The sequence below is a fragment of the Clarias gariepinus genome, chromosome 3 (assembly GCF_024256425.1).
Source record: "Clarias gariepinus isolate MV-2021 ecotype Netherlands chromosome 3, CGAR_prim_01v2, whole genome shotgun sequence".
Lineage (NCBI taxonomy): Eukaryota > Metazoa > Chordata > Actinopteri > Siluriformes > Clariidae > Clarias > Clarias gariepinus.
In genome coordinates, this window is record NC_071102.1 from 19,825,758 (window position 1) to 19,850,466 (window position 24,709).

The following is a 24,709-nucleotide window of genomic DNA, read 5'->3' on the forward strand; positions in this document are numbered from 1 at the left end:
AACCTTAACACCATCTTAACTGCAAATGTGAAATTGTTGATTCAATTAGACTTTTTGGCCTTTGCAATTTTCAAGTTGATTCAATTCAACACAACTAAAGTTTATTATGCGATTCATCTCAAGCAGCGATATTTTTTTACAGGTTTTGAAGTATTAAAAAAGTATTTAATAGGCATTAAAATTCAAAGTATTTTAAAAGTGTGAAGCAATTCTGAATTTAAAACTGACTCATTGACTAAATTAATTCAATTGACCAAAAAAAGATTGATTCAATTGCAAAATGGATTTCATTGCACTGGTCCACTTTTAACAAACTCTAACAACAACGACTGAAACCAAACACTTGTAGTGTAGGTAATCAGTGTAGAAGAATTTTCGTTGATCGTTGTTTTGCTGTACAGCCACATCGCTTGAGTATTTAAGGATTTTCTAGCAGAAGCAAAGCATCCCGATGATTTCACACTACCGACATCACCTTTGACTTCTGGTATGATATTCATATTATGAAAAGCATTCTTAAATTTAAAGAAATTTTTATCAAGGCCCAGGTTATTCAAAATATTCCATAGAAAAAAAATCCCAGAAGCCTTCATGTCATCAAGGTTTTTGTTTTTTATTTGGCAAATGTAAAATCAGCCTTTAAGTTTTAGTGGTTTTCGTTTTCTAACTCCATTATTTTTGGCAAGTCATTATCTCATGGAGGAACCATGAACTCTGGCCTCATCTGAGGATTAAGCAAGGCCTGCAGGTCCTTAGATGTTCGTCTGGGTTATTTTGTGACTTCCTGGATGAATCGCTGCTGGACACTTCTGGGAAGATTCAACACTGTTTCACATTTTCTCCAGTTGGAAATAACGGATTTCACTCTGGTTCAGAGCCACAGGAGTACTTAGTGTGGTACTGTGCAAAAGTCTTTACCTTCATCGTTTCTTTATATTTTGCTTCCAAATGTCCAGACTGTCTTGTATTTTTAATGTAGTCTTAAGAAACAGTTCTTCAGGCTTTTGAGGCACTTTTTTGGTTCTCAATTTTAGAAAAGTTTTTGTCTCTCATGTCCACTCCAGTCCCTGTACATGATCAGTTTAAGAGGAGTGTGTTTGTGTCCGTTAAGCCACACAAGCAAAACACACTTAACTTAAGTCCTGACTCAGTGAGAGACTAAAATGTTTTATTATAATAATATTAATAGTAATAATAATAATGAAGTATACATATCTAATATTAGTTTTTTGCTTAAAATAAGTTTGACAAATAAGCACAAAATAGGAGAAATCATAAAAACACTTTTTCACAACAAGGTTGTATCAATGAGGACGGTTAATCTTTCAGTACCAGAACCTTAATCAATTCTGTCCAAATTCTCTCCATTTGTTAAAGCAAGTTGGCAGATCTGATAAGTAAAGTGACCACTTCCTGTCTTATTTCATTTGTGTGTGCTGAATATGACGGATCAGTGATGATGACAAGTAAGAGAAAACCAAGTATGCTAATGATCTAAGAAGAGTGCTAGCCCTGCCAATCTTTTCCTTTATTATAAAGGTTCGGTACCCACATCACCAGGTAAGAGCCGTTCTCTGGTCGTCCATGCTTGCCTTATTCTCTCAGAACTCTCAGTAACAAGCAATTAAGGTTTTAACCTTCTCTCTACATGAACAAGGACTTGTTTGAAGCCTTCACTCCTGATCATTTTATTAATTTCCTTTTTATTTAAAGATGTACTTTTATATTTTATCTATCATATATTATATATTTTTACCTCAAAAAGTCACAATAAACGTAAGTTTTCTAATATGCCAAACATTTCACAAACACAAATATTTCATGTTTTCACAATGAATATTGTCTTGTGACTCGGCTCAGTATGATATTTGAGGAAGAAACATTGCTGACAAGGTGTTTAAAGAAAGAGACAGAAGTAACCAGTAACACATTCAGCAAAGAAATCAGTGAAGGCGAATCAAAATAGGATTCACACAGAACATTGGTCTAAAATATGGAGATCAGGTGATTTTCTGTCTGTAGCTCTACAGTAGGAGTTAAAGTTTAAGAGGGATCAGTCAACACAATCTCAACACAACCTTCGAGTCGAGGTCCAAACTTTACGTCTGTGTTAGAATTCAGATCTCTATATTTGCGCATACATTAACCCATAGCATTTTAATACTATTTATTGTTAGTTTTCGGTAACTATTTCATTTCCCTTTCTTGCACCTGTGTCACGCTTCTTCCACACAATCTGTCTATACACAGTAAACTATCATGTTGATTGGCTCTGATGAGTGACAGGTATAGCCACGCCCACCTTGAGGAAAAAAGTCACTTACAGTATTCTTATTTATCAGAAAAGTTTCAGGGTCCGGTCAGAAATGTCCATCGGTCCGGATCCAGACTGTAGTCTGAAAATGTGTTTCATATTTTTTATATGATGTAAATGTGAAATGTTACAGTGAATAAGATAAGATAAGCTAAATGCTGCTTTAATGTAGCTAACTGCAGAAGCTACTGTTACAATGAGACAAAGCGTTTGAGTCAGACATCAGTTAGACTTCTTCACATGGCTACAGCGTTTAAAGTCAAGTCAAGGGACTTTTCTCACTGGCCTCCAATCTGCTCCACAAAACTAGTGAACAATTCACTTCTACTAACAATTCATTTGTACTACAAGAAAAAGCAACGAAACATCAAGGAGTAGTGTGTTGTTATAAAATAAATCATTCCTCTTATACCACTGCAATTTATAAAAAAAACTAAATAAAATACTTCATAAAAGTTGGAACATCGAAATGGACAAGTTACTTCCTGTTATGTTGTTCATGCATTTGTTCTTTCTCTGTTAAAGTTACCCTCCTTAGACCCAGACTTTCTCCTGTACTGTAATGTACACTGTGATTTCTCCACACTGTTATTGTTTATTAGGACTTGATAACTGATTCAGTGGTCCTCATGTGGGAATCAGGACAGCGAGGTCTCGAGACGGTTAATCTAAATGCATTCCATGGAGTTAGCAAGAGACTAAAACCAGCCCTGTGGAGACCTTCCTGTGGTGCAAAATTCACATTTTAGTCACATTTTTAGACATTTGTATGGGTCTCTATTATAAGTACACAAACAAATATACAGACGCTATTTAGACTAAATATTTAGATTTTCGTCCTAATGTGACATCATATAGGAAGAGCCCCTGCTCCGGAGTAGTGCTCAGTTCTGGAGGGGCGTGGCTCAGCAGTACCTCATTTACATAGACACTAAAACGGAACATTTGGAGGAAGAGTGACATAAAGGGAATGAAAACGGCATCATCATTATCTGAGGGTTTTTTTCAGCTGGAGCGTTAACAGACACACATCGGAGAGCTCTGAGACCTGTTTTAACTAAAAAAAAATTTAAATAAATAGTCTGCAATTCCAATTATCCTCAAGTCCAAATATTTACCATATTATACAAATGAATAAACTTGTTTTGTAATATTTTGCACCATCAGGTTTAAGCACAAATGCTTTTTCAGTTCATTAAAGAACTAAAATAATCACAAATAATGTAAACAGACACACTTTCAGACTTGAGTTCATAATTTATTAGAACCCATTTTCAAAAGCATTAATGATCAGAACCGCCATGCAAGGAAGAAACACTCCTATGTCTGTGTTTGCGTGGTACTCAGAGGCCAAGCCCTGTAGCAGCCTCAGATGCTCACAGATGAAAGTTACTCACCAGCTGGAACTCACTCCTGCGTCCGTAGGCCTCCTGGATGCCGGAGTCACCCCAGAGAGCCTGGAGGGCAGGCACATAGAGCTGGAAAGTACACGGCTCCACTGGCATCCCCGCCTTGTTCTCAAACGACATAACAAACATGCCATGCTTCTCATTTTCCAAGTTCTGCCAGGGCACCATGAGTTTGTCCCGTGCATCCACCAATACCCTCATGCCCTGAAAGAGACCAAACGACAAAGAATGTGAGAAAGAGAGAGAGAGAAAGAGAAAGAGAGAAAAGTTCTAATGCGTAAGTCATTAATGAATCATGCCTTGCTCACTATGGACACAGTGGCCTCAGCCTTAGCAAGAAAAACTGTTTTGCCCCGGGGGTAAGAATGCGAGTAAACTGTGGACTACAGTACAGCTTCCTTCCCAGAAAGTGCAGTGAAATCATTACTCTGGAAGTAAGATGCCCACTGTAAAGTAATACATACTGAACCACTAAACTGAAATTCCAGCCCAAAACTAGAGTTTACTGTGTTATTTGCCAGTAAAATGTGGTGTTTTGTAGCACAGTACGGCGTCACCCAGCCTCAGGGCTTTGGCAGAATTCCTCTTTTTGTCTACATCCATCAATGTGTTGTCACTGCAATACGCAACATGCAATCAATGAGAATCCTAACCACACACAGTCAGGGATATGCAGAAGCACACACTCAGTGGAAGCAGCGGTCAATGAGAAAATGTTTAAATCTTCACTTCCCTAAAAAAAGATGTGCAACTTTACAAAAAGTGCTTATGACTGCAGCAGCCCTTCAGACCTCAAGACCTTGTGAGATCAACACGAGATTAAAAACAAAACAAAACTTACTTTCACACTTCAATCACAAGTTGAGAACTCTAAATTATTAAATTATTGAAAAGGTGAAGTAAACAACATTCATTATTCTCATTACAATAAAACCCGCCAAAAGGTGGGATATTTAAGGTGGCATGTGAACAGGCAGTCCTTGAACTTGACGTGTTAAAAGCAGGAAATATGGGCAAACAAAAGAATCTGATTTTGGCGAGGCCCACATTGTGATGACAACTGGATCAAAGCTCCTCCAAAGCCTGGTCTGATGAATCACATGTAAACGGCCGGGTGCATTTGTGTGTCACTTAACTGGGGAAGGCATGGCATCAGTTTTGCTCTGAGTGCTGACCTGCTGGAAAACTTAAGTCCTGGCTTTCATGTGAATGTTCCTTCATCTTCCACCTACCCAAACATTGCTCCACACCAAGTGCACTCCTTTAGGTGAACAGTCTTTCCTAATGGCAGTGGCCTTTTTCAGTATGTACCCTGCTACGCTGCAAACATTGTTCAGAAATGGTGTGAGGTACCCCAGCACACCTTCAGAGGTATTGTGAAGTCTATGCCTTAGTGGGTCAGAGGTCTTTTATTGCCACAAGTAGTTTTAATATTATGACTAATTGGTGTATACACATATACACCAATTAGTCATAATATTACGACTTGTGTGGATTGCACAACCCTGGACATTACCATTTTTTTTTAAAATGACCATTTATTCTAACTTCATTCCACACAAAAATGACATAAATCTATACCTACTTTGTCCAGCTGTTCTAATTGTTCTATATTTCTTCATATATTCTTCATATATTTTCTATATTGTGTATTTTTGTTGTACAGTTATTTTATTTTAACTTTAATTTTATATTTTAAATAAATATATTATATTATAAATTTACCTTTATTTTATTTTTCATATTTATTTTCCTATTCATAGTCTTTTATTTTAAGGTCACGAGCAGTTGTCTACGCATTTCACTACATATCGTACTGTGTATGACTGTGTACTGTATGTGACAAATACAATTTTAATTTATACACAAACCTAAAATTCACATTTAAACACCATATCTGCAGTTCATCATGAAATCTGTTGGCCAAAAAAATTGAGAGGGAAATTTGTAATTGCAAACTTTCAGTGTCGTGTGTATGCGCTCTCTAGTTGGAACTTGCATACTGTATGTTCGAGTGGGGGTTTGACTCATAACATTATTGTGTATTAATGTATCCGGGGGTGTACATATTTTAGGCATGTGGTTTGGTTAAATTTGTTTGTTAGGTCAGATGAAACATGCATGCACAGCTGGACTCACTTTGCAGAAGTAAGAGGATGATGATTAGTAGAATCCTAGCCTGTATTTGTATTTGAGATTACTACATAGACTCTTACCTCAAGTGAAAAAAAGAATTACTGTATGGATGAAAAAAAGAATAATAAAAAGCATAAAAAATTGCACAACCAACAAATGATTTGTAGCCATTTTTACATCAGCTATATGGAGGAATGCTTTTTTTAAATAGGAAATGTAATACCCCCATACCATGCAGTACGGTGGCGTACTGGTTAGTGTCGAGCGTTTCATATCTTATAGGATCAGGGGTAGCTCAATGAGTAAGGCATTGGGCTACAGTTCAGAAAGTCCAAGGTTCAAACCCCACAACCACAAATTGCCACAGTTGGGCCCTTGAGCAAGGCCCTTGAACTGGTAGTAATACTCCCGAACCATACATTTCCTTAAATAAATCAAAGTCATTAACTTTCTTTTAAGTTGATTGAACTTTGATTTAAAAAATTCAGCTGTACAATCAAAGTCAGTTATTCGCCACTGATCTATCCCACCCAGGCTTCCTGTCTGCACAGTAAAGGGTGTGTTTTGAGCCAAAAAGATGAGTGTTCAGTCCCAAACACAACATACTGTAGGGCACAGGAATCTGGAATCCTAAAAGTCCTCTGTTGGCTTCTCTTAATTACTAAAATTCTTCTTTTCTGCAAAACTGAAACCTTTCTTCTGTGTATTACCAAGAACAAAAACATCCAGAAGGAGGACTTGATTTCTTTCCTTTTAAATCTACATCCACAACAGCATGGATCAAAAATGCCTGGTGTAGCCACAAGGGACGGTGATTAGAGCACGATGCCAGCTTGTGTCTGGGAAGAGAAGTCCTGTTTAGAAACACTACTGGGACATTTGCTTCATTGAATGTGGGCGCCGTGCCATTCCTGCAGTCATCAGCGGTTCATGGGGGCAGAGAGCGATGTTTAGAAAGGTTGTTTTTTCCTTTTCTGTCATCCACATGTATAAGTGATCTGTGAAATAACTGACGGCCAAAAGCCACCATGTAAAACACATAAACCGGGATGAAGCTACAGGAAATGAACTTGGTGCAGGACCCCCTGGAGTCCAGTTCGTAAAGTAAGCAGTTCGTCTTTAAGATCTCAGCATCTCTCTCCAGGCCACACACTCACTCTCGGGTCTCCCTCCCCCCAGACGCCCCCTTTGCAAATGCCAAACCCACTCGCAGATGACCTTTCACCTACTTCCGCCAGGCGCTATCTGGGAAAGGACGCATCCCCGGGTCCTCTTAAAGTGCCCCTGCTGACACAAGCACAGTGAGAGGAGAGACGGAGAGATGGAAAAACAGAGAAGGGGTAAGAGAGAGAGAGCGAGAGATGGGTTCTTTATCATGCTGTAGAGGTCAGTTACAGGGCTTCCAATCACTCTCAGAGTCATGGCACGGTCCCAAAAATAGCTCCAAAACCCACCGAAACCTCTACTTACCATGAGCCCGGCTCCTAGTGTTTCTAAAAAACCCCAACAAAACATGTCTGCGGTGTTTGTTTGAAAAGGCATCCGTTGAGTTCCACTTTTCAACCATTGTTTTGGAAACACATCACTGAAACGCCACTAGAGCTACAGCTACGTCCCTCCATTTTGTCGCGACTGTAAAAAGCCCACACCAGACGCTGTGCTCTGCATATGCTCTATAAAAGCTGATTTGTGGGGGTTTTTTATGTGTTGAATGGGGAATTCCCCTCTTTTGCAGCCTAAAGCCAAAGACGTGCACTGGGCCTGTTGACCGCTGACCCAACGTCTTAGCTGTAAGGATTGCAGATTAATCGGTGGCAGCAGTATAAACATTTATAAGCGGCAAATGGAGCAGAGGCTCTTAGGTTTCTGGACCCTGAGTAAGCGTGCCTCAAATCGGTGACTTCTTACCCATAAGCAAACCGCCTACACTGAACCATCCTGTGGCCCTAAAGTGGAGGAAATCTCTAGTTTATCACACAGGAAGATGGGTCTGAAATACGTCGCTCCCAGTGGTCAGCCACTACTGAGCCACTTCCTGCATCCTCCCCCATCAGCGTCTTGTGAACCGAGGAAGAATGCAGTCCTCTCTAGATTGGGGACAGAAAAGCGGCATGGTCACCCTGTCGACAAGTTCCAGTTAGATTCTATACAAACACACTTCAATTTCTCAAACAGAGAGCAACATTCCACAGTTGTGTCCCCAATCCTCCAGGAGTACTCCTGTCTGAAACCCAGAGGTTACCCATTGTCCTCCCGTTCCAAAACAAGACATTCCATGGCCCAGTAGAATGCCATAAATGTTTTCTCAGGCTTGTAGTAAACAGAGGAAGCATAACTCTACTTTTATTCTACTTTCGCAGCAATGCACTGTGATGAAGACTTGTGTGGTTTAACTGCGAACCATTCAGCAGGCAGAGATGTATTACGGGCTGAACCGAGGTTAGATCTAATCAGCGAGCAGATAGAAGTCAGTGTCAGGCTGCTCTTTAGAAGGATCCATTAAAAGAACTTCCTCCAGAGACAGAGAAAGGCCTTGTCCAGGCTGCAGATAGGTGATTGCTGATAAGGACGTGTTTCCCAGCACGACACGGTAGATATTTTAAGCCTTTATGCACAAAAACACTGATGATGCACAGTGAAGCGCAGGCCTGGAAAATGCACTGGAATGTTGTTTAGAATAATGGAGGACATTTTTTTTCCTTGCTGGTGTAAAAAGCCAGAATGACAAAAAGACAGATAATATCGGGCATCCCAGGTGGCTCTGGCAGACAGAAAGAAAGGATGAGTGAGAAAAGCTGGACCTCTGCCTTGGTAATGCTGCCGCACTGAAGATAATGCTATCTACCAGAAAACCAATAGCGCAGACGCCATGTGGGCTTCGCACACTGTAATTTTGGTCTTTTTAATTTTTCTGATTCTAAAACGAGCCAAAAAAAATGCATTCTTTTTTTTAAGTGTAAATATGTATTTTTATACTTTCCAGCTTAACACCTACCAACGTTGTGCAGTCATTATGAATTGCCCTCAGCAGGGGTAGGTGTAGGGTGATAATACACACATAATGGGATAATGACAATGTTCAGCTTCCTGTCTGTGTTTGAGGAAAGACATTTCCTCTGGCTGTGGCTCTGAACACTCTGGCACTCGTAGCTCTCTAACATGATTGGTGCGGAGCCGTCCCACTCCGACCTTGACTAGGGCACGGGTAAACAAGGCCAGGCGACCTTCCCCTTTCACTGGGCCAAAAACACACGACTCCTCATGCCTAAAAAGGCGCGTCTCGATTTCACATTGTTAATTCTGTAGAGACGTTTACCTCAGTGATGGAGGACTTGTTGATGATGCCAGTTTGACTGTCTCTTCCTCTCACACACACACACTTTTTTCCCGTCTGAAGCTTTACTGACAGCTCTTAGTCAGTTATACAGTGAGGTGTTGGCATGCCGAGGAGCACGTCTGCACTGGAATAGACTAGACTAATGGCAAATTATTAGCACAAGGTTCAGTTGAAGTCATTTCGCCATTTTGGGAAATAAAGAGCCGTGTACAGTAGCCCGTGCCAGCACATACTGTAAGCTAACTTTTAACATTTAATTATTAAAGCCACTAAAAACCCAAAATACACAGATACATGCCCACAACTCAGCATAAGTAAAGCCCAATTAAAAAGTTAAAAAAGTAGAAGACTTGCTGGTGTTTGTTAATGGGGAGGCTTCAGACTGCAAGCTGTGTATCTGGGTTTTTTGATTCGGGGAGAATAAAAGTTATTACTTTAATAAAGGGTAACTTTTACCACTACCTGAATATGTAAATAAAGTTGCAAAAATGTGGAATTTACAAAATGAGCCTATTATTATTACTTTTTGGTCATAGAAACAACTCGAAACAACCATAAAAACACGTAATCATGTAAATTTAAATCATTTAAATGGGGTAAATGGGATCAGTGTTGTAGTACTGCTAGTACTAGCTGGAAAACCATAAATATAAACAGAATCTATGTTACATTAGTATTTAACAAATCGTTTGACCATTTGTTAGCATGAATGCAAGATTTGCGATTTGTAATCGCAAATCTTGCATTCATGCTAACATTCACGCGCGTCTCGGATTGTCTCATTTCCTGATGATTTGTGCTTAAAATGTTTTATTCTAATCTAATACTTAGAGAACTTTTAATCTACAAAAATAAAATGGACAGTAACATTACAGCAACAATGTTTTTGATTTGTATTATCAAATCTTTTTGAAGTTCATAAGATTTTTCTAATTAAGGAAATAATGTATAATTTCTGACACCCCATGAATGCAGTATTTAAATTTTACTAGCGATCATGTGTGTTGAGGAATCTGATGCTTATCACAACTGTGTCATCATAACCCCAGAGAACGAATATTTTAGGCATTTAAGTGTCACCGAAATGAGGCACTGAAATTCGCGTTCTGTTTCGGTCCGGGACATACCGGTTATATAGATACCAGTGCCGTATTGGCACCGGTTTTCGGTACCCAACGCTATATGTGACCTAGTTTTTTGTTCAGTCATGTTTGGGAACTTGGTAAAACGGACTAAAATTCAGTTCATGTATACTGCAGAAAAACAGCAAAACAAATAATGGCTAAAATGCTCTGAAGTTTAACGGCTACAGCTATAAAAAAAAAAAAAAAACATTTACGTTTTGTTTAATATTGTTTTTAGGGATGCACCGAAATGAAAATTCTGGGCCGAAAACGAAACCGAAATTTTTGGATGCACTTGGCCGAAAACCGATACCGAAACCGAAAATGGCTTCATTAAAAAACATGTTTAAAATATTTTCTTTTTGTTTGTATTAAAAAAAACTACAAATTAATTAAAATTATTGCAACTTTGCTGTCTTCATCTGAAACTTTGAAGTGCTTGCAAACCGCCGACATACTCCGTGTTTGATGCTTAATGACAGCGCGAACGAGACGGGAGGATGGGAGAGGCGTGGCGACAATTTCGGCTTTTATTTTCGGCGCTTTCTTACGTTTCGGCCCAAACCGATAATGCTATTTCGGCCGAAAATTTTCGGCGGCCGAAATTTCGGTGCATCCCTAATTGTTTTGTTACCGTTATTCACTCACGGACCAATGAGAAAACTTTTCCGAACTGAAGCGGAGATTAAGTGCACACGTCTCCCTCTATTCATCGTAACCCATTCTGTTTTCCTCATCGACTTTTCTGAAAACAAGCCAAGTTGTCAGTTTTATAATTGCACCATGGGGGGTAATTAAAACAATCTGTGAAAACTCCCCTTTTTTCTGAACTAATGTGCCATAACATCATAATTTGGGTGAATTTAGTTTTCGCAACTTCTTTATTCCTTGTTTTAATGAAGAAAACAATAGATGTGTTTGATTCTAATCTACGTGGACCCTAATGTTCCACTAATATTCAAAACAACAGCCTAATCAGAATAAAAATGCTTTGTGTAACGACCTCGGAGCAGTCTGACTCAATCCGGCGTGATTGGAACGTTTTTTGGCTGGTTAGCCAAAAAACACTTGATCCGATTGTTTCAATCCCGTCGGAATAAATATATTCTTCTATATTCTTCTATATACCCCCTGGGTGAGTCACCAAGGAGGGAGCACTGTCAGGCTCGGCATTTCAGATGTAATAAAGAACCTACACAATCATAGATCAGACTGAATCATTGTCATCAATCACAACGAAGAAGGTGGGATTTATCGGAAAAGACTAACCTAACCTCAAAGCTGGAAAACAAATATTATTATTATTATTCATTATTATTATTATCATTATTATCATCATTATTATTAATTAAATGCATCACAGCGGGCAGAGCTACTTTGAACGTGGCAAAAAAGTAATGTTCTGATTAAATGCTTTCAGCATGTAAAAACAGTTAAGCCTGAATCTCTATCCAGAACAATTTTCATTAAATTGATGAAATATTATCCATGTAAACACAGCTAATGAGACCCAACAAGGGCCAGTGCGGTCCAGAACAGTATTATGTTTTTACAGTTATTACTGGGATGTTGGACGTTTATGATTAGTAGATGAAATAAAGATCACAGAATGATAGAAATAAAGATTACGTCAAATACGCTATAGTAACCCTCCTAACACCCCCCTCCCCCTACCCCATGCCTTTTTGGGCTGATTGAGATATCTAACACCAAAGAATGCAAGGACAAGGACCAGATCACATGCAGTGCACTGCAATTAGGACTGGACACTAAACAAAAGCACCTTTCTTTATACAGTATCTAACTCCCAGTTCCACAGTAATGTACTGCGCTATCACCGCTCACCGCTCGGCCCGTGCTTCTGAGGCCTCGCTGGAAATAAACCGGATTGACCTCGGTGCTTCCTGTGTCTGAGAGAGAACAGAACTTTCTCCCAGCGTCCAATCCACAAAGAGATCTCAGTTTCAGCTCTCTGCTCCCCGGATCTCCTACAGGGGGCTGGCAGGAGGATCTGATCTTAATCAGCCTCGGAACAACAGAGGGATGTTTTATAGCTCTTACTTTTGTTTAACGACGGGTTCGAATCAGACCTCCTGACCAGAGCAGTGCCGGAAGTGAGACTGACAGATTGACAGACACTAAGTCAAAATAATAAAAAATGTAATTAAATCCTAAGACGACTAACTATACTGTAGGAACGTTTCAGATTGAGTACTAGTACACTACCAGTCAAAGGTTTGTACACCCCTTCTATCTCCATGATCGTTCCTAATGTTTATTTTGTTCTACACTGTAAAACACTCCTGAAGACGTTTATCCAAAATACACAATAATCTCCTTTGAACAGTTAATATTGAAATGTGTATCTGCTACTTCTGCTCTGTAAAGCTTCATAACGGCTCTAATCTGAGGTGCTGGTTGTTAATTGGTAATTTCTGAGGCTGGTGACTCTAAATGAACTTCTCCTCTGCAGCAGAGCTCAGTTTTGGTCTCGCTTTCCTCGGAAGGTGTAACATTTTTGTATATAAATACAATCAAAATATTTAGAAAATAGAAGCACAGTATGAAATAAATAGACATTTAACGTCACTTAACCCTAATTTATGACTCCTCTTGGCACCGGCTGCTTTAACTCCCTTTTCTTCTTGATACTTTCCTTGCTTTTGTCTCTCGGATGTGTGTACATACACAAATCGTAGATGTCAGACGGCATTCGGTTCGGTGGCATGTTGAAAATGCTTCGCATGCTGAGGCAAATTTCTTGCAAAATTTCAGTTCTTAAGGCTAAAATTCTTAAGGCGGGCGTTTATATGCTGAGGTACCGCTGTACATTCTCAATAACAAGCAGTGGGTGGATTTTCTGTTGCTGCATGTTTATTGTCAACCTGTACAGTGTTATTGTTCACATTCTGCTGAATTATTGCAAGCAAAATCCAGTTTGATTAAGTGTCTCCCAGCGCTCTCACAGGCAGAATATAAGGAATTTCATGTTGTTAGATGTAAGTTTGTTAACTAGCTGTCTCAAGCTATCTAGTAAAAGTACTTGTTCTTCTTTCGGCCGTGCGCCATTTATTTTATATTATGTATAAGTTTTATGCTGGACGTACTTGTTGACACAATTCAAGGTGGAATCTCGGCATGACCTTCTGTGAAATAGGCGTCCATTATACAGTCCCTGACTTACAAACATTCGAGTTGGATGTTTACTTTTATATTTACGAACGGACAAATCACAGAAGTAGTTGTAGTCATATTTTACAAATTGTTTATTGTACTAAACCTCCATTTTAAAATAACTGTAAAAGTAAAAATAGTTTACTTACAGTTTTCTGCGTGTTCGTTCTATTTTTATGCTTTCCATTGTATATTTGTGTCAAAGGTGTATAAGACTCACTTTGTCGGACTAACAAACAAATCCAACGTTCTCTCAGTATCTCAGTGGGTTAGGTCTTGTACTACTGATCGGTAGGTCTCAGGTTCACACCCCAGCACCACCAAGTTGCCACTGTTTGGCCCCTAAACAAGGCCTTTAACCCTCAACTGCTCAGTTAAATGGTGAAGTCACTCTGTATACACTATTATACACTGTTATACACTTATACACTGTTATACACTATTATACACTATTATACACTGTTATACACTTATACACTGTTATACACTATTATACACTATTATACACTGTTATACACTTATACACTGTTATACACTATTATACACTATTATACACTTATACACTGTTATACACTTATACACTGTTTCACACTATTATACACTATTATACACTGTTATACACTATTATACACTGTTATACACTATTGTACAGTATTATACAATATTGTACACTTATACATTGTTATACACTGTTATACACTATTATACACTATTATACACTGTTATACACTTATACACTGTTATACACTATTATACACTATTATACACTGTTATACACTTATACACTGTTATACACTATTATACACTGTTATACACTTATACACTGTTATACACTATTATACACTATTATACACTGTTATACACTTATACACTGTTATACACTATTATACACTATTATACACTGTTATACACTTATACACTGTTATACACTATTATACACTATTATACACTGTTATACACTATTATACACTGTTATACACTATTGTACAGTATTATACACTATTGTACACTTATACATTGTTATACACTATTATACACTATTATACACTTATACACTGTTATACACTATTATACACTATTATACACTGTTATACACTATTATACACTATTATACACTGTTATACACTATTGTACACTGTTATACACTATTGTACACTTATACATTGTTATACACTATTATACACTGTTATACACTGTTATACACTATCATTCACTGTTGTACTAATTATACTCCCAATTAATTAATTAACCCTATGCAATGGAGGTTAAAGTGATTGATCTTTTTCATTTTTGACTAATTGTTCACAGAGGCTTTAATGTCTCAAAACATAAAAGACGTCCAGAAATCAGATGAAATCACCCAAGGCCGCACGCGCTCCCTGTGAAAATAAGCTTCTCCTCTCTTTTCCATATAGAGTAAAAATCCGTCTGCGGAGCCATACCTCCAAATTGGCAGCACTGTTTTCTGACCAAAATGTAGGTGAAATTACAGCCAAAGGGAAGTTTGTAAAGTAAAGTAAAGGAGCCAGCAGTCCGAGTGAACAGACCCCACCGAAGGAGCGGACGCAAAGCTGAGACGTAACACAGACTGCATCAGACATTATCGTTCAGGTTCGGATGAAGCATTACGTGGCCATGCTTTCCAAAGTCACAGAGGGAACAAAAAGAAGTGAAAAATAATGAGGATTTAAATGTCTGTATAAAATAGTCGATAAACATAAAACGGATGTGGGATCGGTTCTCTCCAGGGCATCTGACGGGGAAATAACATCTGTTGTAACTCCCAGTGAGAGATCAGGAAACTCGGAGATGCGGCGAAAGACATTGATCTAAATGATGAGGGAACGGCAGCTGTGCGAAGGAGAGACGGAGAGAAGTGAACGCCAGGAGAATCCAAGGAGATTTAAGGGGGGCCTATTCAAATACTGCACCATGCACATGTAGCGCACATTTCTAGATGTTTCGATTAGTCTCCAGTTTGCGTGCACAAATGAGAAACCTAAGAGTAAAAAAAAACATTCCTTGAGTTTTCTTCTTTTTTATTTTTGGACCGGACGATTTTTTCACCCTATTGTGACCTCATATAAAAAGAGCCCCTCCCCTGGCAGCTGTATTGACCTCTGGGTGGGGGAGGGGGGTGGGGTAGTGGGGTATTGTGGTGGGGGGCGTGCCTCAGTGGTAGCTTATTAACTTAGACACTGAAATGGCAAATTCAACAGAGAAGTGAAATAAATAGAGCTTGATGTGTGAAAAAAAATGCATTATCTGATGGGGTATTTAACAGGCAGGGGTAGTTTAGGGGTAGTTAAAGAAATAGTAAAATAGGGAACCTTTAAGATTAAGTGAAGCTGCTATTCTGCTCACGTATCGAGCTTTGTTCTTCCTCCTGCTATTTAACCCATTAATGTGGAAAACTGTAAATCACACGGATCACAGAGCAAAGAATTCCTCGCATTCTTCTCTATCTCCATCTCCTCCCCCTCAAACATGCTCGCACACACACACACACACACACACACACACACACACACACACACACACACACACACATGATTTATTCCCGGAATTACAGCCATTGTTAAACACAAAGGCAACCAGAGCGAGACCTGCTTGCAGGGAAATGACCTGGCAGCAATCCCGCGGCTTTTGGTGTCAGTCAGCTCGTGGAGGCAGTAGACATCTAAAACAAACACCGCTTTGACTAATGAGGTGCATGGAGATGAGTCTGCACCCATCCACAGCCACACACACCACGCTGACCTATCACACTATAATCAGGCCGTGAGTGTATCCCCTGTGTCCTGCAGGATTACTTATTGATCGTCGCAAGTGCACATGAATCACTGAATCCACAGGAAGTTCTGGTCATCAAAATCATGTGGCAACATCTGAATTCGGCAAACATTACGCACTTCGGGACGATTTTGGCGTTGGGTTGTTTTTGAGGGATGATAAAACGATTTCGGAACAACGTCCCCTACACGACGATGGGATAAACGTTAACCCAACATCTCTAACACGGTGTTGCAAAAACAACTCCAAAACGATGTTTACACCAAACCAACAGCCAGCGAGGAGAGCACTGCATGCTTAGCATGAGATAACATCCTGTTGGTGCTAGTAAATTTGAGTAAATTACAACAAGCGTCACAAAAAATACCACACAACAGCGATTTAATATTCAATTGGCAAATATTTAATTAAAAAGCAGGACAAGGGGTAAAAAAAACCTTTTTCAGATCTGTCCTGATGCAATTTAGATGATGTACAAACACCATGTTACATTACACACACAACATAATTTGGGAGCTGAGATGCACCTCACGTTAATATCTCCGAAAGGAAACTAAACAAAGAAGGATGAACAACACTGAGAGACGTGACGAGGTCTTAAGGGACCATGGATATACTCGGATGTTGTGCGAATGGATGAAAGACATTTGACCTACATTGTCTCATGATTTCATTTTATCGAAGTCTTGTTTTTACCGAAGAACTTTCAAAAACAACATCGACCCAGCACAACCTTCATCGCAACCTTGTTACAACTATATTACAACAGTGATATAACATTAGGGTTCCTGCTGGGTATTTAGTTATACAGTAGTTATAAGATACAACGCTGGATCCAAAGTACGTAAAAAGGATGTAGAAAGATTATGAAAACCTGTCTCACATTTTCAGCTTTTCACAGCATCTTCCATGACATTACTACTGGAGTCTCCTGATAACCTCAGGAAGAATGATTTCAAGTACAAATCTAATTTCTTCACGATCCAGGACTCTTGGAGCTACACTATTTTCCGAGTATCTGATTCAGACCCACAGATATGATAAGCATGTTTCCAGCCCAGGATGCTGTCAGGACTCGGGTGGTGTCTCTTAAGCTACAGCGTAGATACAGACAAAAAGATGGACGCGGACTCTTGTTACATTGTTTTATAAAGTCTTTAAAAAGGAGGTTCCTCAGAGGGTTCTGAATGGTGAGGAGATCTACCCTGACGTTATATGAATATATAGGGTGTAATGAGGTGGGAAAAGTTCCATCAAGCGTCCTAAAAGGTTCTTTGGATTCTCCTTCTGGGGGAACCCTAAAACGCTCTACGCAGAACCCAGCGAAAAAATCTTTTTTTAAGTCAGGGTGTAATAAAGTTCATAACATAATGCACTGCGGTGTGATGATGTGCACTGTGGAAATGTACGATTCACATCATGGCATTTAGCTTTCTGTTAATCATCATGTAAAGCACCAAAACACCAGACATCCGAACATGTGCAAGAGTTCAAATGTACAGCAAGCACACTGCGGTCACGACAGTCTGCGAGAGCTGCACTTGTGAAGTCCGATAACCCGATAGCTCTGGATTCTAACAGCAAACACCCGTTACACGTTACAGGCTTACACAGCCATGTAATAACATCTAAACGAGCTTTTTTAGAAACATTTAAGTTCAACAAAAATCTGGCATTCATTATGCATCACTCAACCATTTGTCACCGGGTTAAACACTTTCTTTGTGCAATCATACACGCATAAATATATACATTTTTACTCATCTATTACAAATAATCATATTTATATAGTTTTATACAGAGCAAATGCACAATGCTTTAAATCGTTTTTGTGATTCAAGAATAAAACCTGAAGCCTTTTCAATCATCATTTTCCTGCATTGAATTTTTTGGGAATCCAATATCAGAAATCAAATCAAATTATGAATCCAGTATAGTGTGTCATCAAATGACATAATAAATAATACAGTGGGACTTATGCATACTAATGGCCTCCCTTATGAATTTATGCCTTAAGAATTAAAATTTTGCAAGAGCTTTGCTTCGGCATGCGAATTTTCAGCAACTGAACGCTGGCTGGGTTGTGCATGTGTCCGGGAACCGTTACAAAATTTTTTGGCGTCCGTGGAAAGCCAAGTGAAGTGTTTTTGTTTTTGTTTTTTTGCGTGGTTTTTGCCATTTTGTGTAAAATTTACTTAAGACACAGCACCATGGGTCCCAAGAAAGTTAGCAAGGACGAAAGGAAGAGCAAAACGGAGACGCTCTCAGTGGAACTTGAGAAAGAAACCATCGCTAAAAAAGCAGCTAATCACAAATTGGGGTTAAAAATGGTTTAATGTCTATTAATTTTTACATTTTACTTAATTGGCATGTCTTTTCTAAATGTTTTGATTGCTTTTATATGCAAAAATAAAATGAAAGTGTTAGAAATGGGTAATATTGGTAATATTTGTGGGTGGCTGGAACAGATGATCTGCATTTACATTATTTCCTGAGGTTCCACAATATGACAATCCACCTTTAGAACTCAAGAATGAATTTAATTCGTATGCTGAGGTTCCGCTGCACTGTGTATCGAATCGAATGGTGACTTCAGTATCGCGTGGAACCGAATCGAACCGAATCGACTCGTCACTGGAGTGGATCTTACAGACTGAGTGTGAAACTTCTTGAGCAGATAAAAACCTTCCAAACCTTAAAGCCGGGTGAGAGAGAGAGAGAGAGAGAGTCTGCTTGTTTATTTGTTTGTTTGTTTGTTTGTTTAGTAACCTGACTTTAAGTCTAATAGATCTACCTTGATGATGTTCTCGAAGATGGTGTTTCTGAAGTCCAGCAGCGCTTTCTGGTCGAACTGCTGTCCGTGGATGATCCTCATCTGCTTGAGGAAGGTGGATTTCCCGCTCTCCCCCGCGCCGAGCAGCAGGATCCGCACCAGGCGGCGCACGCAGCGTCTCTCACGCGCCAGCATGGCGTCGATCTCGCGACTCCGCCGCTTGGCCTCGCGCGCCTGGCTCGCGTCCCGTCCGCGCGCTCCGTCCTTGCCGTTATTCCTCTCGTGTCCGGCGTCCGCGGGGAGCAAGCACCGGCTCAGGGTGCGCACCACGCCCGCCATGACCTCCACCGAGCCCCCTTCCCCCCCAACTAATAATAATAATAATAATAATAATACAAAACAAATAAATCAAAGTTAAACAGCGGGCCGGTCCCGTTCAGAGCTCGCGCGTTACACACACCGGGCTTGTGATCGGTAAAGCAGCGCGATGTGTGAGTCTGTCATAACAACACAACGCAAAACATCCCACAGAAGCAACATCACAAACACACACACACATCCCCGAAGTGCAAAAAAAGAAAACTTTTTTTTTTTTTAAGTTTGTTCCTCAGTAGTGTCTCAGCTCTCAGGACTCCACACAACTTTTTCTTTCTTGTGCCGCATTTCAGAAGTTCTCCAACTTTCCCACTCAATGTCCTGACACTCCTCTCTCTCTCTCTCTCTCTCTCTCTGTGCGTCTCGTTTTTATACATGCTCACTAGGGGGCGCTCTTGATCAGCACCACTGGGAGTCAAGAGTTTGGTCCCAAACCAGTACCACACCTTTCATTCTTTTATTTATTTTCCGTTATATGTAGAGTCACAGTGGCCTGGAGCCTGTCTGAGAACGCTTGGGGCCTAGAACACACACACACACACACACACACACACACACACACACACACACACCAGTATACACCTGGGTGATTTTGACAATACTGATCAGGCTACAATGCTTCTTGTTAATGCTTAAATTAATCTTACTCCCAGGAGACTTAGGGCGGGGTACACTCTGGACAGGGTGCCATTCCAGGTACTCCAGTTTTCACCCACAGTCCAAAGATGTGCAGGTTAGGTTCATTGATGTTTCCCTGGCAGGGAGTATCCGTCACCCAATGATCTGAATGCAGCGTGAATGGACCAAAATATCCCCCAAAAAAACCTTCAGCCTGGAGCGTAGGCCGTATGTTGCTATGTAGGGGAGAGTGGTGTCGTTGTAATAGGATCAGTTTCTCTAATCATTAACGAGCTGTAGTGGCGACACTGGTTAACCCTGCTGTATTGGACGCTGTATGATATTTGATCCGGTCTTGCTGTTGCAGCCAATATTCATTCACCATATCAAAATTTATTTGGCCCTAAGACAAGATTTATAACCTTAGCTTGCATAATGAGCCAGATTTAGTGCCAATGGAACCACAAACAGCTGATGACAAGGACATTCTGGCGAGGTGAGGATTTTTAAAATAAAACTTGCTGCAAACCTACAAATGGTTATGCTTTAGCAAGAATATCAAATACTGACTTTCTCATATTAATATGATAATATAACATTACTAGCCCACATGTTCAGTCTCACAATAATAATAATAATAATAATAATAATGCATGTCTATTGACATAAAAACAAAAACTCATTACCTTAGAATAGCTATTACATCTTGTTCTTTTTTTTTTAAACTTAGCCATGAAAGACTCCAAATGTCTCTTTTTTATTCATTTATTTATTTATATTCAATTCAAGTTTTGTCTTTCTGATTAAGCAACCCCATCTTGTGAATGAGCCTGTTGATTTATGGTGTAAACAGAACTGAGTCATTTCCTTTTAAAGCAGGTCCATCATTAAAGGAAGTTTATCATATAATGTGACAACAGAACGAATGGTACAGCAGTTGAACTGGGATGAATTCATACAGGGTGACAAGTAACATGAGAATGCTAAGGAATTTCTTTGAAAAAGGCTTCTTCAAAATACACTATCTGGAAAACATTTTTAAATATGCAGATCAGCCATAACATTACAATGTGCAACCTTATGCCCAGTATACTGTTCCCCCCGGGTGGCCGTGGCACTTGGTCCATGGCGCCACAAAACATCTGGGGGCGCTGTGGTGTCTGTCACTGGAACCTTGGCAGTTGATGCTATGGATTGCCCATGCCATGGATGCCTGATCGGATTGGGATCTGGGGAGTTTGGAGTCTGGGTTGGCAGTCTTAGACTCGTGTGTGGTGGGCTGTGGTGCACTTGTGGTTCTTCGCGTGAATTTTCCATGCCCCACACAGACATGAGTGAGCCTTGGGTGCCCTTGATGATGTCAGCAGTTTACTGGTAGTCAGTGTTAATGTGATATTGTTATGTGGTGTTAGTGTTATGGCTGATCAGTGCAGGCGAACGTCATGAGGTCTGTGTGTTATACACTTTAGCTAACTCGCGCTTCATCTGATGGAAACATTAGGCATGTGTTCTGAACTGCAGAGAAAATGCAGAAAAAAAACGACTCAAACACTTGGCTGTGATTTAAGGTAATACATATACATGACCTCTCATATTCTATGGTATTAGTATATTTTATGATGAATAGTTAACAGACGAACACATTTATAAACGTTCTTTCGATTGCTCTCCCCAAGGGGTCGCCACAGTGATGATCCAAACTGCACACAACTTGGCGCAGTTTTTTATGACAAATACATCATTTTTTCCCGACATAATCTCTTTACTTTTCAATACACTTTGTCCGTCTGTTTACAAGCTTTCATAATCCCTCATAAAACTGTTTTAGTCTGAGGAGCCGGAGCTGTGAATGCACCGCTGTCTTCAGTTCTTCATCAGGAGTGAATCTTACATTCTCATATTTCTGCTTTCAGGAGACCAAACAGGTGAAAGTCTGATGTAGTAAGATCAGGACTATAGTGAGGAGCTTTACACCTCAGAGTGTGGACAGTGTGGAGCAGAAGTGTGAGGGCTCGTTCTTAATGGCTAACACTTGTGCGACCTTCCTTGAACTTCTGTATCCATTCATACACACGTCCATTTTTTCTCGAACCGCAGTTACAGTACAAATTAACTGATTCTCACAGTTATAATGGAAAGCACTAATAAGAAGTTGCAGCCAACAGGAGTTTTATTATAACTGGATTTTTCTACCATGGTAGTACAGAACTATGTTAATATGTATAGTGCAATTTTTTTTTGTGTGTGTATGCCTGTGAGTATAATGAGCAGATATGATGTCCTTGGTGATTAAATATCCGGACAGGTCTGACCGCTGGTGTGAAGTCGTAGGTCATCAACTAGTGATATCTGCTCAAAAGATAGATAGAAATCTGTAATAGTCACAGGAAATGAATATAAACCTGTTTATTTTATAAAATTAAATTAAAGTGATATAAATAGTAATTGCATGGTTTGTAATGCATTTATAATCTGACATTAAAAGAATTATGAGTAAGGCCTCAGAAATCTGATAAATTGCACAAAAAAGCTTCGCTAAATCCTAATAATGTGTGTGTTATGTGGCTCCTTTCCCCAGTGCAGGACTTAACTCATCCTGTATTTTATACTAATTCCTATAACAATTTACAACCCAGCATGCATTTTATGATCTTGGTAATTTATGCATTAAACGTGCCAAGTGTTAGTCTATGCTATTTACTGTATACATATATGACACAGTTATTTCAGTAGGGGGCAGTGTTTGTCTGTGCTTTGATGAGAATTTATCTGTTCAAAATCCAGCTTCTATATGCATCCCTTTAAAAGAGAGAGAGAGAGAGAGAGATTAGTCATTAAACTCAAATCAGTTTATATGAACTAGAGGAAAGTGCAAATGAAAACTATCAGGGATCAACCAACAAGGTAATGATTAGATAAACTAACCGAGGAGGGAAAAAAAATCCTAAATATATCCTATATCCTACATATTTTGTAGATCCATATTTTAGTTACGATCCATATCAAATGACCAACCTGTATGTTTATTTGATTATTATTGAGATTGGTATTAACTGAGCAGAAACGCCCTTCCCTCAGCACATCGCAGACAGATCTGATCATAAAGCTGTAGAAATGTAAAGCTGCCAGAATAAGGGAAGTTTTATGATCAGTAGTGCTGACCCCGTACCTGTGACAGAGATCTTTCAGATCCACATTAGCATATAGACACAATAACTCCCTAACACACACACACACACACACACACACTCTCTCTCTCTGGCCTTGCATTTGGCTAGGAAGTAAATTATGAGGTTGCAAACAAACACTTTCTGATTACCGCACGAAAGCTTAAAGCTTAGCCATTATTTAGCTGATGTCTGTAAGGAAAACATTTAATGGAAAAGCTTTCAAGTTGATTTTCAAGTAGGAGGTTAATTGGCCCTGGTTTTTTGGGGAGACGGAAGAAATCAGCGCACGTCGCCGAGAAAGCCATGAAGAGGCTTCCAGAGAGCAGCGCCGGCCATGATTACACATTTTGAACATCACATCAAACCCCCAAAACACAAACAGCCATTTTTCTTGTTGGTCCAAAGGAAAATTGCTCTTGTGAAGAGAGCGCTGAATGAAAGCTGGATGAACAGCAATTGGAACAATGCGTGCAATCTCTTTACGCTGATAAGAGACAGGAGAACGAGGAGAACGAGGAGAGGATAATGTTTTGTTTCCAAACAACTCGTTCTGGACCGAAGCCGCGCAGGCTTACGAGCAGCTTGTCAGGTTCATCCAGGAGCCTCAGTGTGGAACGCTTACCAGTACATGTGCGTCGTGTGTGATTTAGATAGCATGTACAGGCACAGACATTTATCTCGAACAGCGAATGAGGTAGAAGATGATCCGAGCTCAGAGCGGCCACGTTTTTATCGAGTGACCAGGAACGACTGAAGGGATGAACAAAACGGAATGAAAAGGTCAGAAGAGTGAAAGTGGACTTCATGTGTGAGACAGGATGCCTCCTTCTGTCTGGTTTTAGTTCTGTGTCTAAAACTAGAGCTAATAATAATGTGAGTCTTTCCAGTACATCATGCATATGCATTAGGCTCGTGACATTTTATCATTTCATGCTCAGTACAACTTTATTTTTTCATTATTTTCAGAGTACTAAACAAACCAATTTTTTTTTTATTTAGATAATAATAAAACTACCGTCAAACACATCAGGTAACACACTCTCCCCACCCTGGAGATATTACAGTATGTCTGTCGTTTCTGTGGCACTTACATAAGGGGTGGCGTTGCCAGCTCGAAGCCCGATTGCCATTCACACACTACAGCCAATTTGGGAGCCACTTAGTCTAATCTGGGAGGAAACTGGAGAACCCACAAAGCACTGGGAATAAATGCAAACTTCAAGCACACAGACTCCAAGGCGGGACTCGAACCCTCGACCCTGGTGTTGTGATGTTTTTAGGAGTGATTTGTATTTCGCCTAATTACACACAGAGCCATGTAACATAAGGTTACATCAGGTTAACATTTTCTTTGGCAAGGGCTTAGAAAAACGAAATATTAAAGTTTCCATAGGAACTGCAAACTATTTACAACGTTGTCTGTTCTAATTAAGAGAAACAATGAAAACCCAGTTGGCATGCGGTCTCCCTCCCTCAGAGCCGAAAT

At 39.7% G+C, this 24,709-nt stretch overlaps 1 protein-coding gene across 1 annotated transcript in view; it reads right to left on the reverse strand.

The window, feature by feature from the left end:
• Nucleotides 1-19,772, reverse strand: part of gna12a (guanine nucleotide binding protein (G protein) alpha 12a) — a 50,617-nt gene extending 30,845 nt beyond the window's left edge. The window contains exons 1-2 of the mRNA XM_053492030.1: nucleotides 19,082-19,772; nucleotides 3,712-3,927 (exon numbers count right to left, since the gene is read on the reverse strand). Of these exons, the coding sequence (XP_053348005.1) occupies nucleotides 3,712-3,927; nucleotides 19,082-19,399 (534 nt within the window). The 5' untranslated portion in view covers nucleotides 19,400-19,772. The remainder of the gene's footprint in view (nucleotides 1-3,711; nucleotides 3,928-19,081) is intronic.
• Nucleotides 19,773-24,709: the final 4,937 nt, after the last annotated feature.